Source organism: Schistocerca gregaria, chromosome 6, assembly GCF_023897955.1.
Source record: "Schistocerca gregaria isolate iqSchGreg1 chromosome 6, iqSchGreg1.2, whole genome shotgun sequence".
Taxonomy (NCBI): Eukaryota; Metazoa; Arthropoda; class Insecta; order Orthoptera; family Acrididae; genus Schistocerca; species Schistocerca gregaria.
Genome location: NC_064925.1, coordinates 489,251,837 through 489,270,107, shown reverse-complemented (window position 1 = coordinate 489,270,107; position 18,271 = coordinate 489,251,837). Strand labels below are relative to the sequence as shown.

The following is an 18,271-nucleotide window of genomic DNA, read 5'->3' as shown; positions in this document are numbered from 1 at the left end:
GTGAAACATGGACGATATATCTTTTGGACAAGAAGAGAATAGAAGCTTTCGAAATGTGGTGCTACAGTAGAATGCTGAAGATTAGATGGGTAGATCACATAACTAATGAGGAAGTGTTGAATAGGATTGGGGAGAAGTTTGTGAGACAAATTGACCAGAAGAAGGGATCAGTTGGTAGGACATGTTCTGAGGCATCAAGGGATCACCAATTTAGTATTGGAGGGCAGCGTGGAGGATAAAAATCGTAGAGGGAGACCAAGAGATGAATACACTAAGCAGATTCAGAAGGATGTAGGTTGCAGTAGGTACTGGGAGATGAAGAATCTTGCACAAGATAGAGTAGCCTGGAGAGCTGCATCAAACCAGTCTCAGGACTGAAGACCACAACAACAACAACAACAACAACAACAACAACAACAACAACAACATTGAAAAAACCACGTACATCCAAAAATTTGGCTTTCATTACAAGTGCTGTGTGTTGTTATAATTAGTCTCTTGCTTGTTTCTGTGATCAGTACAATTCTGATTCGTGCAGTGCTCCCTAATTGTCACAAAGGTAGATCACAGTTGCCACAAGTTTCTCCAATCTCAAGGGTAAGTTAAGATGTACGTTGACAATCTGTCTTTGCAGCTATGGTACAAGAAACAATTATGCAGACAAGAAAACACCTATATTAAAAAAAAATAAAAAACCTGTAAGCAGATGGCATTTTCTGATGTCAGGAAAAATCTTAAGTACTAACATCAATATATTTTGCAATGAACTATTTTTAGATCAAGAAAGCAAACCAATTGGTTTGTGTGTTTCAACAAGACCACTGATATTTAATTTCAATAAAATAAAACACATTTGGTGACAAAAATATGCATTTCATTGGAGTCGCAAGACAGATTTAAAATACCTTCTGTGATTTCAGAAATAACCACAGAAAAAAGTGGGCCTCATGAAAGATGTGTACAAGGTGGGGAAACCAACACTGTAGGTGATTGCCAATAGAATGTTGGTTCTACCATGTTCATTATTGTCGGTTATTACTCATTACGTTATATTTATTGTTTTACAAGTATTGTGGGATTTTTCTTTTGAGAAGTATACGAGTACATAGAGTGCAAACCACCAGCGACACAATTTTTTTCTTCTTATCATGCATACTTTCTAACATACAAACTGCTTTTGAAGTGCCAAAATGCACTAGAACAAACAAAAGTCTATAAAACACCAGTGTACAATGTACTTGTGGTGTGAGGGTCGCAATTCCTGAAATCCATCGGTCATGGCCTCTGGCCTGTTGAAAAGCACCAAGTCCTGGGTCCATAGATACACCATGAAAATTCTGCTGCATTACACCACAACAGACAGACACAGCCTGCAGGCAGAAATCAGTGACACTAGATCCAATTGGCAGGCCCGATATATTACAGATACCCACAGAAACACCCTGCGGTTTTGGCCTGTCACGGAAATCCACTTGTGTGGCCAGCTATTCGCGAGCCACAGACAGCATGTTGATGAAATGAGACCACAGTGATCAATCCATACAACAGATAACTTGTTCAAATGCTCTCAGAATCAATAATAATGAGGACAGGTAGCAACTCGCATAAAGATGATTGCTGAGCCACTGACAGGCATGTAGAAAAAGACAATCACACTCTCACAACTAAATTTTCAGCCATAGATTTTGCCAGAAAATGAGTGCACACATTCACACAATCACTCAGACACACAACTGCCATCTCCAGCAGCTGCATCTAGAGTCTCTGAGCTCAGTCCCTGATAGTCCCCAATTCCCCTGATTTCCAGAACCTATGGCAACCCTATATATATACACTAATATAAATGAAATGAGTGAACTGATCTCTCTCTCTCTCTCTCTCTCTCTCTCTCTCTCTCTCTCTCTCTCTCTCTCACACACACACACACACACACACACACACACACACACACACACACACACACACACACACACACAATCAGAAAATCGTTGATCTGTAACTGTATCACACAAAAAAAATTCTTTTGACACCTGTTAAAAAATTATCACTAAGTCAAAATATTCTCTAAAGTCTTGCAATAACCAATACTGAAATCTTGCTTGTCTCAATGTCAATTAAAGGCAAAAATCATCGAGATTCTCAATTACTGGAATGGATGAACTGTGTATGAACATAATTAATTTGGCATGGAACCCACAGATTGCAAGTGCTACCTGCCAATGGCCTATCTCATTCTCCTCGTTTCACAATAACGATTATGAAAATAAATATGAAACCTGAAATATTGACTATCCGCACAGTCGTAATTAATCTGAAATAAGTATTGTGGGACCCAAATAAATAAATAAAAAATAAATGCCTGCAAGGGGACTCAACCTAAAGACATCACCCTTTTAAAACAAAGCCCTTATTCGCTCAGCTGTGAGCACCATGAATACAAGTGATTATACCAAGTATACAAGGACGTGTAAAATTTCCCAACTATTTTCTTGGAAATAGGTGACATTCATATCTTCCTTTTTACAAACACTGAAGTCTTAGTCATGCCCCTCCTGTTAACAAGACTCAAATTGGTGAGCAAAAGTTTGTACTGTTTCCTAGTAAGCACTGTTCATGTTGGTGAAGAAGGGGGACGGGACACAAAGAAAGCATACCCACAAAGATAACTGATTATAATCAAAATCATTTATAGATCTCTCTGACCAGATGAAGTCGTCGTCCCATCATCTAAGGCAGAGTCTGAAATGATACAGGAAGCGAGTAAGTGAACTGATGACAGGGTCAGTGCTGGTAACATGTGGTTTAGTGACACATAAACAAAAATTTCAGTCACTAAATTTGAGGAAAAAGTAAGTTTAGAATTGCCCCCACACAGAAGATGCAGATAAACATGACATCTTACCAAAGCCGTCACATTGCTCGGATATCACACACTTGTGAACATTGGAGCACCCAGACACACATGTAATGTGTGTTACAAACAAATGAAGTGTTGATGTGGATGAGAGCAAGCTATCAAGAAATGAAAATAAACTGCTTGGAAATGTAAGAATTGTGGTGCATGTTTTTGTGTAGAATATTAGAATATTCCCCCCCCCCCCCCCCACACACACACACACACACAAAGCACAACGCATACAGGTGTTGCCGAAGTTATTTTCAGTCCTTGAAAACTGTAAACCATGACAATGATTTGTTACTGGGGACATCATCGGCTGTTAACACAGCATGCTGCTGCGAGTTGCCATGGCACAACAGAGCTTGAGATGAAAATATGTAGACAAGTTTTAGTTATTTCATGTGGTCCAGAGAGAAAATTTTCCAAGAGTTATTTCTAACTTGTGTGGCATGCTGGATTACATTAGATGTAGGTAACCAAATACAGTATATTTTAATCTTGTGCATTGTGTCAGTAGAATCAACCTGACACCCACTAGTTTCACCAGCACCACAAACCCAGTAATTGGCTGCACAAGGAACACCATAGGAAGTTCCTGTAAATACTGGAGGCTAGAAATCTACTCTGTAGGAATCAGCATGGGTTTCGAAAAAGACGGTCGTGTGAAACCCAGCTCGCGCTATTCGTCCACGAGACTCAGAGGGCAATAGACAAGGGTTCACAGGTAGATGCCATGTTTCTTGACTTCCGCAACGTGTTCGATACAGTTCCCCATAGTCGGTTAACGAGCAAAGTAAGAGCATATGGACTATCAGACGAATTGTGTGATTGGATTGAAGAGTTCCTAGATAAAAGATTGCAGCATATCATTCTCAATGGAGAGAAGTCTTCCGAAGTAAGAGGGATTTCAGGTGTGCCGCAGAGGAGTGTCATAGGACCGTTGATATTCACAATATACATAAACGACCTTGTGGATGACATCGGAAGTTCACTGAGGCTTTTTGCAGATGATGCTGTGGTGTATCGAGAGGTTATAACAATGGAAAATGGAAGGTCTGCAGCGATTTGACGCACGGTGCAGGGAATGGCAATTGAATCTCAATGTAGACAAGTGTAATGTGCTGCGAATACATAGAAAGATAGATCCCTTATCATTTAGCTACAAAATAGCAGGTCAGCAACCGGAAGCAGTTAATTCCATAAATTATCTGGGAGTATGCATTAGGAGTGATTTAAAATGGAATGATCATATAAAGTTGATCATTGTAAAGCAGATGCCAGACAGATTCATTGGAAGAATCTTAAGGAAACACAATCCGAAAACAGAAGAAGTAGGTTACAGTACGCTTGTTTGCCCAGTGCTTGAATACTGCTCGGCAGTGTGGGATCCGTACCAGATAGGGTTGATGGAGGAGATAGAGAAGATCCAACGGAGAGCAGCGCGCTTTGTTACAGGACCATTTAGTAATCGTGAAAGCGTTGCAGAGATGATAGATAAACTCCAGTGGAATACTCTGCAGGAGAGACGCTCAGTAGCTCAGTATGGGCTTTTGTTAAAGTTTCGAGAAGATACCTTCATCAAAGAGTCAAGCAGTATATTGCTCCCTCCTACATATATCTCGCGAAGTGACCATGAGGATAAAATCAGAGAGATTAGAGGCCACACAGAAGCATAACGACAATCCTTTCCACGAACAATACGAGACTGGAATAGAAGGGAGAACCGATAGATGTACTGAAGGTACCCTTTACCACACACCGTCAGGTGGCTTGCGGAGTATGGATGTAGATGTAGATGTAAACTAACGAATTACAGTGGCTTGAAAACTGGCTAATGGAATGAGAAAGAGTTTGAAAACATTATACACTAACTGGTCACAATTTTCACAGAATTCGTTTGTTACTCTACATCCAGTATCCAAATGGTTAGGAGTCATTCCTCTACATCATTCACAAAGCAAACAAGAAAGAAAGTTAACAGTGGTGCAAGATTTATTCCCAACCATTCACTATTAACTTCAAGAGGCATGCAACAAACTAATACACACTTCCAATAGATATACATACACAATTTCCTCCCATTCTTCTGGATCATCATCATCATATGTGAAACCATAAACAGGTTTCTTCGCAAGCACACACTGGCGTTTCTTACGCGTACCATCCTTGTTGTCTGGTAAAACATCCTGGGAACAGAGAAATAAAATATTTCATTATTTTGCTAAATCAAGGACACATTGTCATGTTTCAAAGTGGACACAAGAAAGAATTAGTATTTTTACATAGATGCCTTTGCTGTAACTGTACTTCACAACTGTGACTCTCTCCAGTCTCTTACCATACTTCCTGGTTAAGTAAATAATACACAATACAGTAAAAAATTAATGGACGTGAAGGCAAGAAATCTTGTCACATATTAACCAAACTATTCTCCACACTTACTGGGTGAAACACACACAATCACACTGTTCTCATCAAGCAGACAGTATTGGGATCTTGACAAGAGCAGATGATTGTACTTGGACAAGTTGGTCATCTCTTTGCATCAACACTTACAAGGAGAGGTCCCTAGTGGTGGGATCGACTTTTTGAAACTATCTATGCGTTTTTGTAAATTAATGTCCTAAGTATCAAAAACTGCAGCCATTCACACTGGAGAGCCCATGTTTGCGAAAGATTTAAAAAAAAAAAAAAAAAAAAAAAAAAAAAAAAAAAAAAAAAAAAAAAAAAAAAAAAAGAAGAGAGAGAGAGAAAGAAAGAAAGAAAGAAAGAAAGAAAGAAAGAAAGAAAGAAAGAAACTTCAGAATTTTGGGTGATGCTCAATAGCATTAAAAAAGTCGTATTTTATAGACTGTTTGTGTGGTGTAATGAATAGGGTAGGGTTTGGATCTCGTCAGCTGTATTAATTTATTATATTTGAATCTTCATTGAAATGACTTTGATCATCATTTTTATTCAGTTACCTGATTTCAATGTGATTTTTTATTTTCATACCTTTGTCATAATTTTAATCATAATATCAGCTTCTTCATTTGCTCTAATTTTTCTTTCTGTTGTTCTTTATCCAATAGAAATCTTGGTTCACGTGCTTTTAATGAAGTTTGTGCATCAATTTCAATATAATCTCATTTTTATCATCCTATTTTTTATACAGATTATTTCATTCTTTATATCTATTCCTCATTTTTCCTGAATTTTGTTTTACTTTGTTTGTACTTTCACTTAAATCTTCATCTGTGTTATTTTACCCATCGCGCAAGAGGAATTTTGGCTATAAATGTTTCGATGAGGATTACTAAGCAAAAAAATTACACTTCTTGTGACTAAAAACACATTGCACATGAAAAATACATTGTACACATCATTGCACAGTCAACACAAATAGATTATTTCGCCTTTTTTTTACCGATAAATCAGAATTTTCAAGTAAATGAATATTATAATAGATAAATATAATTAAATTCACAATCACATGAATTCCAAGTGGAAAAAGAATTATATAAGGAAAAAAATAAAACAAATGAAAAAGATCATACTGTAATTAAAATTATGTGACAAAGGAGTAGAAACAAAAAATTACATTTAAACTAATTAACTGAATAATAATAATAATTAAAATCATTTCAATAAAGATTTAAAAATAAAAAATAATGCACCCGACGACATTCAAACCCACAACCCCCCCACGTTTGAAGGCCTTAACCTTATCCATTACATCATGCAACCAGTCTACATAATACAACATTGTTAACGCTATTGAGCGTCAAACAAAATTCAATTTTTTTTTTTTTCATCAGTTACTCGCAAATGAGGGTGCACCAGGCTGCAGTGTGTGATAACTGTATATCTGGTTTTAAAAAAAAAGTCGATACCAACGACGGGGATCTATCCTTTCTAGCATGTGGCTGATGTAATGCTACAGCGATCGAGGCAAATGGGAAAGCGATGTGTGTAATATTACATCATACCACTTAAGGAGTTTTTCTGTGAAATAAAAATTAATTATTAATAAAGCTTTTTTTATTATCACATCACAGACATTACCTTACATGAGTGTTCTCTTGTCCCCAACATTTTGTGTGCTTTTGGGATGATTTTGATTTCAAAATGTACAGTGGACAGAAGGAACATTAGAAGAAAAATTAAAATTCTTTGGCAAGTATTTGGACACCGAAAACTACGTCATGTCACAAATCATATGGAAAGTTTGATAATTCTAAATTTGTTTGATGTGCGATTGCTGCACATGCTTAACATATTTTCACAGGTTATGTTGTTGTGAATGTTTCTCCAGCTGGTACATCATGAAATGTATCAGAATGTGCTTTATATTTTATATGTCCACTTATCTAAAGTAGGGGGAAACGTAAGATAAGAGTGGCTGTGATTTAGATGGTGACTGAACAGATGTTGATGAAATTCCTGACAACTGCCTACACAAATCCTAATGAATTATAACAGAATGGAGGACTCGACATATCAAGTGAATATTTACTTTTTTAAAAATTTCTTTCACATTACACTAATAACAGCCATGAAGGATGTAATGGTACTTTAATTACGTAACCATTATGGCACCTCACCTCAACCTCTTGATACCAGCAATATTCTACTGTGTTTCTGTAAAATAGTTAACATATTTCTGTGACAATATTCAGATTTGATTTCATTAATGTAGAGGTACTTTGATACATTGATATGTTTATATTGCAATGATATTATTCTCACATGTATTCTTTCTTTTGTCACTATGATCTTTGAAGTACTTGTAACTCTGATTTTTGGGCACGTAAGCGGTTATTAGAGAGTCAAGTCTTGGTTGTCATGTTGAAAAGACGCAAATTATAGTCAGTTTATGAAATAAGAACTTTAACAGTGAGGAAGGTATTTTCAAGTAGGTTTTATATTGTGAAGTGATGGTGCAACAAAAGTAATAAAAAAGAAGTGTAACTTAAATTCGGAGTGCTGATTATTTTTTTTCATCATCATTGTCTTAACTTGTGAAAGTTTAATCTTCAAGAATGGTTTATGAAACACATCTATAAAACTTTTGAATATATCAGAATAACACCTAGGCCTCTTTGCAGCCGAGCTTGGAATCATCACTACCTAGATTTTTGACGACTTGAGCCATGAGTTCACAACGAGACCAGTGTGGGAAACACAAAAAGATAAGTGCCTAGTTTATCCATTATTTCATGAAATGACTTTATTAACTATGCTCTAAGGACACCTGCCACATAATATAACTTTTTTGTTGCCCAAAAATGCAATATTTAGCAGCGTGAGCAACACTACAATCATAATTAATTTTTGACCTTTGTTGTGGTAGGGTTGTTAGAACGAACAGAGGAATTGTTATGCAAAGCAGAAATTTGCTAACCTGAGTTCTGAGACTCATCTTCTGCCTAGTTCTAGGGTTAAAAAAGATACAGCAGGAAAAAAAAGAAACATCCTTACTAAGGAGCTGTATATGGTGACACACAACAGACCAGATGTGAAGAGTCATTGGAATACTGAGCCTGGTGTCAGTTGCAACTTTCACCCCAGTACTTCGCCAAGGGAGAAGTTTATAACTGTATTATCTATGTCTGACCTGAATGACAACACAGAGGCAAAACAGAATTGCCAGCAAGTGTCTGAAGACTTTATAAAGTTAAATTTCTCCCAAGTTTGTGGTCAATAAATTAAAAAATACGGTATGAAGTTTTATATCTTAACTGACGCCAGGATAGAATAAATATGAATTTTTGAAGTGCATCGTGGAAAAGATGAGGCTAAAGATCACAGTGGAACACATGACTTGTCTCCACTCTGTAGCAGCCACAGATAAGCAGTCGTGTGTGAGGTGTGCTTGCTTTTGTGTGTGTGTGTGTGTGTGTGTGTGTGTGTGTGTGTGTGTGTGTGTGTGTGTTTTAACTCTCCAACGAAGGCTTTGGAACAAAGCTGAATGTGTAACAGTCTCTTTGTAGTGCCTGCCTGCAAGACTGTGTGTGATATTTACAATAAGTAGCAATCTATCTATCTCTTGTTGTTATAAACCTATCTATTTTGCAATAAAGTGTAGACTTACCAGAAGGAATAGCTGAAGTTAATACTGGTCTGATTGAGACAGAAGTAAAGAACAGGAAAAGACTGTCTACAGCACTAAAAGCTCATAAGAGCAGATTTCTCTCATACTAAGCCCAAGTGACATGCCTTGCTTTTGAACCTCCCCAACACACAAATCTTTCCTCCCCAAGGAAGTTCTGAAAGGCTAGGATTGTGCCACTTATTTTAATACGTGTCTATATTGGTAAAACTAAAAATTTTGTCTCTTCAAGGCAAGTATTGGGCAGATAATTTACAGTCAATCAACTATAACGAAGTTTATGCATGTAACATATATATAAAGGCTTGCTCTTCTCTTCTACGGAGTCAACAGTGTGTTTTTCACTGAAATAAAAATTTTCACACCTCATTTGAATGCAGTGTTAGGCTGTGTATCTCCCTTTGCTCCAACTGATATCTAACAGTAGCACACAATAAATGCCACATTTCACTTTGATTTGTCTGCTTGTGTCTGAATATGGATGGATGTGTGTGTGTGTGTGTGTGTGTGTGTGTGTGTGTGTGTGTGTGTGTGTGTCTTCCTAGGCGCAAACTCTTATCAAATTGCCAATCTTTTCTGAATGACAGGAGCTCAAGTACGTTTCCGCACTAACAACACTGGGCAACATAACATTATCCATAGCACCAAACCCACCAGCCTATGTCTAGAAAAATCAGGAGCTTACATGATTATTTGTGACAACTGCCCCAGCTTTTATCTTCGACAGGCCAGCAGAAGCTTCAGTATAAGATATCGAGAACACATGGGCGCCTTTAGAATAAAAAATTTAAATACATCCAAAATAGCCACTCACACGAACCAATATGGACAGTTTCTGACATTAATAACAACTCACAGTTATTACACACCACTCACAAAGGTAAAAAAAATGGACCTCTTAGAGGAGCTAGAAATGTATATTCACACACTCAGCTCACATCAACACAATCTAAACAAACAGCTGGAGCTGTTCACAGAAATCAAACACAAATTGCACCCCGAACTGTCACACCACCGCAGTTTGAGATACCAGTATATAACTACCATGATGAACAAATGTATCACTCTCATTCCACCCTCCAACTTTTGAATTTTGTACTCCTGAAATTAACTTACAAACTGTAGTGATATCCAAATATCTGTGTATATAAATTCAAAAACAATCAATTATTGATATTATAATGTAAAGGACAGAAAAAAAATTACTCACTAAGTGGCGGAAGGTGAACACACACATGAAAGGATTCATCCTTCACAAGTTTTCAGGGCCAGTAGCTGCTCCTCCTCCCTAAGGAACTGTTGAAGGGGAAGGAAGAGGGGTGAAGGAAAAGGACTGGATAAGTTTAGGGAAAGAGATACAGTTTAGAAGTAACCCAGAACCCCACGTCAGGGGAGACTTACACAACAGGATAAGAAGGAAAGAGACTGTTGGGGACTGCACCAGACGAGGTTTGAAAACCTGAGAGCTTAAAGGTGGAAGATAAGGTAATATGCAAGACAGATTATTACTAAAACATCATGCATGTGTTAATAAAGATTGAAAAGCTAAGTGCACTGTATGTAACGGAGGTGGGAGGGGGACTGTGAAAAATAGACAAAGAAAATGAAACATGTACAACACTGAAATGGAGTGAAGAAAGGAGTAGTTTCTGTGAATAAATGCTGAGATAGAAGGAAGTAACATCAATTAAGGCCAGGTAGGTGGCAAGAACCAAGGACTTGTTTTAGTGCTAGTTCCCACAAGCAGAGTTCTGAGAAACTGGAGTCTGGGGAAAGAATCCAGATGACACCGAGGTCATGACTCATGTTGTACAGCATGCTCTGCAACACAATATTGTGTGTTGCCTGTATCACTGTGTAACCCAATCCCAAAACCTTTCCAACAGCAAACTTGAAATTGAACCCTGCCTTTAACCGTTCAGTGACCACAATCCCAGCTTGATCCACCACCACTATCTAAGAACCATCCCTTACAAGCCTTCAGAGAATTCATCACAACCAGCACTGCTTCACAACCTTTTCTCAGGTCCCTACAACATGACCCTAACCTGTCCTCTGCAGAACACAGGCTCTACATTCCCTACAAGCTGATGACTCCATCATTATCCTCCCAGCAAAGGATCTACCACTGTGGTACGTTTGACAGGAGTAACATCCACAAACCCAACCATCCTGATCATCCTATAGTTGCTGGCTTCAAAGCACCCACAATACATGTATCTGCCTTAGTTGATCAATACCTGCAACCCATAGAACAAATACTTTCCTCCTATATTAACAATACCAACCATTTCCTAGACTGTCCGAAATATGCACCCGTCCCATTCCCATCAGACACCTTACTTGTCATCATTGGTGCCGTCTCCCTCTATACCAACATCCCCCACATACGTGGTCGGTCTGCTGATGAACATTTCCTCAGTTAACTCCCACCTGATTCCAAGCCTATGGCATCCTTCTTGCTCACCTTAATCAACTTTATACCTACCAACAATTACTTCACCCTTGAAGGGCAGACACACATACAGATCAGGGGTACGACCATGGGAACCAGGATGGCTTCTTCCTAAGCCAACCTTTTCATGGGTTGCTTGGAGGGGGCTTTCCTGGGATCCATAAGTCTTGAACTCCTGGTTTGGTTTAGATACATTGATGACATCTTTGGCGCATGGATTCATGGTGAGGCTGAACAGTTAAAATTCCTGGAATCTCTAAATGCCTTCTCCCGATTAAATGTCACATGGTCCTTTCCCAAATCCCATGCCACTTTTGTTGGTGTTTATCTTATCCTCAACAACTGCCAGTTACACACTTCTGTCCATATCACACCTACTAAAAAATAACAGTAGTTACATTTTAACAGTTTTCATCCTTTCCATGTCAAACATTCCATCCCAAATAACCTTGGCATTTGAGGCAAACGTATTTGTTCGGATTCAGACTCTTTACAGCAATCTCATTTCAGCTTTCAATGGACATAATAATCCCAATATCCTAGTTCAAAAACAGATTTCCCTGGCCATCACATCCAATGTTGTTACAGCTGATCCCTACAAAAAGCAACTTCCGAGCATACCACTTGTCACCCAGTATTATCCTGGTCTTGCATGTATCAATCAGCTACTTCGACAAGGCCATGACTTCCTAAAATTATGCCTTGAAATGAAATCCATTCTGCCTCAGATTTTGCCCATCACATGTAGAATAACTTTTTGTCACCCTCCCAAACCCCACGATACCCTTGTCAGACACTACGCTCCTTCTGCACCCATCTCCCTATCCAATGGCTCCTACCCGTGTGACCATCCCCAGTGCAAGACTTGCCCTATGCACCCTCCTATCACCAGCTGTTCCAGTCCTGTAACTAGCAAAACATATACTATCACAGGGCGAGCCACCTGTGAAACGATACATCATATACCAGCGGTTATGTAAACACTGTTCAGCCTTTTATATTGGCATGGCTACCATCCAGTTATCAGACAGGATGAATGGCCATAGGCAGAGTTACAGATAACACACAATATCTTGTTGCATAGCATGCTGTACAACATGACCTCAGGGCCTGTTTCACCACATGGGCCATATGGGTCCTTCCCCCAGAAACCAGTTTCTCAGAACTCCGCAGGTGGGAACTAGCGCTATAACATGTCCTTGGCTCTTGCAACTCATCTGCTGTTCATTTAAGTTAATTGCTTCTGTCTCACCGTTTATCAATAGTAACCACTCCTTTCTTCATTCCATTTCAGTTTTCTACACCTTTCATTTTCTGACCTGTCTATTTTTCATTGACCCTCCTACCACCTATGTTATCAGGGTGTATACGTGGACAAAGAAAAATATTCCTGTTTTTTTCCTGGATTTCCCTGTTAAAAACACACTTTCTCCCGGGTGAAAATAAACTTTTCCCATGTTATGTAACAGTATACTCTTCCTCGGCACCGTAAAGCTCACCTATCCTTTGAATGTTTATGGTTTTATAAACTAACGTAAAATTTCGCGGCACTTTAGAAAACGAAACTCGGGGGAACAACATGTTTTGAAAGACTTTTGATGTGTAGCAACTTGTACGCTGCATATTTTCGTATTACGAAGATATAAATTTGAATTCCACCACACACCGCATGTCACTTTCCGAAGCATTCAAATCAAGATTGCAATGCCCTTTTGTAAGCCAGTCATAGCTCATGTCACATGATCTCGCCAGCTGATGACAGCATACGGCATGTGATGTAGTCAATCAATAGGAAGATCACTCTAAGTAGTGCGAACACACAAATAAGAAAAGATAATGGTTTAAATTAACATACATAGCATTCAAATATAATATTGGTCTCTAAGATTAATAAGCTTGTAGAGAAGTAAAGCTTCCACATATAATGTTGACCTTTTTTGTGCTTGTTACACTATGAGATAAATCACACAATTGTGCCAGCAAAATTTTTAATAACGACGTAAATTTCTGATTTTCTGGGCTTGAAATTCTTCTAAATGGTCGTCCTCAAAGAGTTGATTGTTGATTTTGAAATCAGAGTTAAAGGCTTTGTGATTTAAGAAATTCATCGTACATTCTCGCACATAGTACATCTTGCGTAAAACGAAATTTGCCTTGAATGTAACCCTTTTCAAACAACCATTCCCAATATTTTCCTGCGACCTTTTGGAAATAGATTCGTTTCAGCAGTTGCAAGTGAGAGCGAGATAACAGGCGTCACTGCGCTTGCGCAGCTACGATGATGCAGGAAGCCCATATGTTCATACGTATAAACTATTAAAAGATCTTACATTATGTCACAAAAGAAACAAGACATCAGAGGATACGTCAAGAGTGTCAGAATTTTGTGAGCCATAATAGAATGCATAATTCGGCTTAAAATGCACATTTGTATTTAAATTTTCTTGGAGTGCCAGTACTCTATTACCTCATGTTTGGTTCTTTATTATGGCATAATGCCATACGTGCACTTTAAATGCAGCGAACAGTTGAAACTAGCCAACAGTGTGAAATTAAACACTTTGTTTTAAATATATTGTCTGCCTCAGCAGAAAAGATTAATAAAAGCTAAATCTCTTTAGCAAACCGGCAAAAATAACTTCTTTGTTCTCCAAGGCAATTAATGCTTGTCTGTCAGAAAGGTGGAAATAATATCTGAAACTAATAACGTATTTTAGCCTTCCGTAATTATGCGAACATATTTTAATTCATTTGATAGTTTCCGGCCACAAAAATCCGTTTTGTTACCATTTAACATGAGAGCAATAAACGAAGAGGAAACAACAAAATCACTGAACATGAAGACGGGTCAGATTTACTATATTTCCGAACTGAGGTAATATTAAGCAGTGGTGCCAAGCAACACTTCTGTAACCAGAAGCGGGAGAAGATACTACTCATACAAAACTCAACTGCGCATGCGCAAGGGCCCCACCCACAACTGCTCAAAAGAATGTAATTTAAACAGTTGTCACGTCACGTTCATCGCAGGCAATTTGTTGTTATGAAGCATTGCATAGTCTTCCTAAAGCCTTTGACACACTTTGTATTGGCAGACACTTGTATGAGCACTGTTTTGTTGTTGTACACGGTGCATTTCCTTTGCAACTTAAGTTTTGTTTTCGATTTGTTTTTTTCTCTCGTTCATGTTTTCTTGCTGCAGTATTATTCTGAAGTAGCGGGATACGGTAATATCCTCTGTCAGAGTATTGGCTCTTACCAGTCAAAATCACAAAAATTTAACTGAAACTGAAACAATGAAAAATTCCCAGAATTCTAAACAATTCACAGGTTTTTCCCAGATGAAAAAATTCCCGGGTTTTTCCCGCATCTCCCGGCTGTCCCGGGTCGTATACACCCTGGTTATACGTAATGCACTTAGCTTTTCATTCTTATTAACTCGTGCATGATGTTTTAGTAATAATCAGTCTTGCATATTACCCTGTCTTCCACCTGTAAGCTCTCAGGTTTTCAAATCTCGTCTAGTGCAGTCCCCAACAGTCAGTCTTTCCTCCTCATCCTGTCTGGTAAATCTCGCCTGACCTGGGGTTCTGGGCGACTTCTAAACTGTACCCCTTTCCCTAAACCTCTCCAGTCCTTTTCCTTCGCCCCTCTTTCTTGCCCATCAACTCAGAAGGAGGAGTCTCTTGCTCGAAAATCTTGTGGAAGTTAAATCCGTTTGCGAGCGTGCGAGTGCGCGCGGGCGAGTGCGCGCGGGCGAGTGCGCGCGGGCGAGTGCGCGCGGGCGAGTGCGCGCGGGCGTGTGCGTGTGTTTTCTACTTTTTGTGCTACTATTCAGATTGTTTATTGATCTGCACCACCCAGATTAATCAACACCTTGCCACTACATCTTTTCTAGTTCCACTTCTCGTGCACGTAGACAGACCCATTGTTATTTGTGAATTTACATATAATTATTCCACTGTTATTTACGAATTTGCCTACAGTTCACTACATTACTGGGCATTCTCCCGATTGTCTAGCGCCGATTTATTTTCAAATTTGACAGCTATTTCCTTTCCCTCCCTCACCCTCTACTTAACCTGTTTCTTTCATGTTTTTGTGTATGTTTTTCACCAAACCACTATGATCAACTTTGGCTTTGAAGTATTTCATCAATAATTACCACTGGCAAAATATAAAAAATGCATAGTAAAAATTTATCCTACTGTCTTAATATTAAGTTTATGCTTAGGCTGCAAATATTTTTCTGTTATTAACATGTTACATTTTGCACACATGATCATTGCTCTGATTACATCCGTGGTCAATATTTAATGATTGATACCTTTGTATCGTAAAGAATAACATCAAGTGTGTAACATGTGTGATGCTCAACACAAATTTTAATAATATTATGAAGTGTGGCCAATTAAATTTTGTACAATGTGTGTGTTGTAGTGGAATTCGAGAACATATACAGCGAGCTAGAAAACCACATGGACCACAACAAAACGAACAGCAATCTACTGGAAATGTAGAAGCAAGCAGTTTAGTGTATTTTTATAATTGGAACAACCAATAAAGTGGCACTAAATACTCAAACACTTGTGCAGTGTGGAGCAGATGACATGCTGTTAATCAAAATATGTGTGTGACGAAAAAAGTTAGCCATCAGAAGATGGGCATGGTAGTTTGGAACCGGTTATGACAGTAAAATAAAAAATTCAAATAGTATTTGTGGGTGGTTGCCGCTTTTACCAACTATCATTAATGGTTGTGCATTTCACAAGATCCAACCTGGATAAAATAACATTAAAATCTAAAATGTTTAAAATTTCCAAATATTGATTTCTAAAAGTCTGCAGATAACAGCAGTTACCTTTGACACAGCACTCTTGGTGTTAATCATCTAAATTTGTCACATTTGTGGGACTTTTACATAACCAGGGTGTCTACGTGGACAAGAAAAAAAAAAAAAATTCTGGGTTTTTCCCAGATTTCCCGGTTAAAAAACACAATTTCTCCCGGATGAAATTACGTATAAAGTGGGTGAAAATACATCCGTGTTAAGTAACAGTATGCTTTCCTTTGAATCGTAAAGGTCTTATAGCGGTGGAGGACATCCCAGCACTTTAGGAAACTAAATCCAGGAAAAACAATGCGTTTGGAAAGTTGTTTGATGCGAGACAATATGCACAAAGTTTATTTTCGTATTGCGAAAGAATATACACAAATTCCACAAATTACAGCACGGTAGCTTCTAAAATAGAGATTGCGTTGAGCAATGCACTTTTGTCAGCCAGTCATAGCTCATGTCACGTGATCTCGCTAGCGAATGACGGCAGTTATTCAGAGCACGAGGCTTACGAGAAAGACAGGCCGAGCTCGCTCAAATCAGCAAAGTGCGTTTCTACACTGGTTAACTCTTAAGTAGATGTGTATGTACGAACGAGAATTGCATAGTCTATTGGCATCCACTATTATTAGTCCTACAATGATAGGAAGTCCGTAGGCCTACTAACAGGCTCTAATTTGTCAATTAAAATCGTGCCAAAATGATTATCAGTTGCGTAGAAAAGTCGAGGTGTTCTGGCATGAAGAGACTTGTGACATTGCTCAGTAACACATTATGCACATTTTTTTGAAGGTCAATTACACTTTTTGCCATCGATTGCATGATTTTTTTATCTATGAAAGAACAACATTAAAAATGAAAACTAACTTGAAACTCTGTCTTTTTTTAGTGTGTGTTGCACGTTAAGTCATATCAAATTCAAATGTGCCGGTAAAATTTTAAATAGTGGCATAAATGACTTATCTTCTGGGCCCGAAATTTTTCAAATGGCTTATCCTCAAAGTGTTACGTTTTGAATGAGAGTTATAACGCCCTGTGATTTAAGAAATTCACTGCACATTCTCGCACGTAACACAAATCATCTTGCGTGGAAATTTACTTTGCAAGTAACACATCTCAAGCCACTATTCGTAATATTTTGTGGTGATCTGTTAGAAAAGTAAACCACTGTGATGTGACGCACATCGAATGCACATTAGTTGTTACGGACTGCATAATCTTCGACCTAAAGCCTTTGACACTTTTCAGTGTCCGCAAACTGGACTGTGCATTGTGTAAATTACCCATTTCTATACAACTGAACTTTTATTTTGGTGTTATTCTCTGATTTATGTTTTATTGCTGCAGTATTATTCAGCAGTAGTGGACTAAAGTTCTTTGTCAGCAAATCAGATCTTACACGTCAAACCTACAAAACTTTAACTGAACTCTAAATCAATGAAAAATCCCAGAAATCTAAAAAATTCCCAGTTTTTTCCCAGATGTCCCAGGTCGTATACACCCTGATACTGCATAGATTGTGCTACAATCAATAAATACATTTATATATTAGTATATATTTATTCAAACAATACAGCCATGTTCCCTGTGCTATAATAACTACAGCGACAAGTTCAGTAACAACATCATGCACTTGCCACTGCCAAAAAATGTTAAGACTATGAAAGGACCCCAATAATGCCACTAAACAGAGAAATGCTGTGTTGTTATATTTTGAATATGATTATGATCACTAACACACACACTGGTGCATTTGCTCTTCGAAGTTGACACTTCCAAATAATACCCAAAAAGACACTCAAATATTTCCAAATACATCACTCCCTTTTGAACTAACATATAGTACAGTAGAGCCTCACACATTTATGTTCCTGCAGATAATGATTTCCTACCATTTGCCGGATTTTTAATCAGTCCTGTCAAATTGTCTATGTTCAGAGTGTTAATTTGCACCTGATTTTGCATTAATATTTTTGTTATTTTCCTGTG

General features: G+C 38.2%; 1 protein-coding gene across 2 annotated transcripts in view; it reads right to left on the bottom strand.

Moving 5' to 3' along the window:
- Positions 1-18,271, bottom strand: part of LOC126278506 (lymphoid-specific helicase-like) — a 131,906-nt gene that overhangs the window by 41,775 nt on the left and 71,860 nt on the right. For both annotated transcript variants that reach the window (XM_049978667.1, XM_049978665.1), the window contains exon 11: positions 4,967-5,085. In XM_049978667.1, the coding sequence (XP_049834624.1) occupies positions 4,967-5,085 (119 nt within the window). The remainder of the gene's footprint in view (positions 1-4,966; positions 5,086-18,271) is intronic.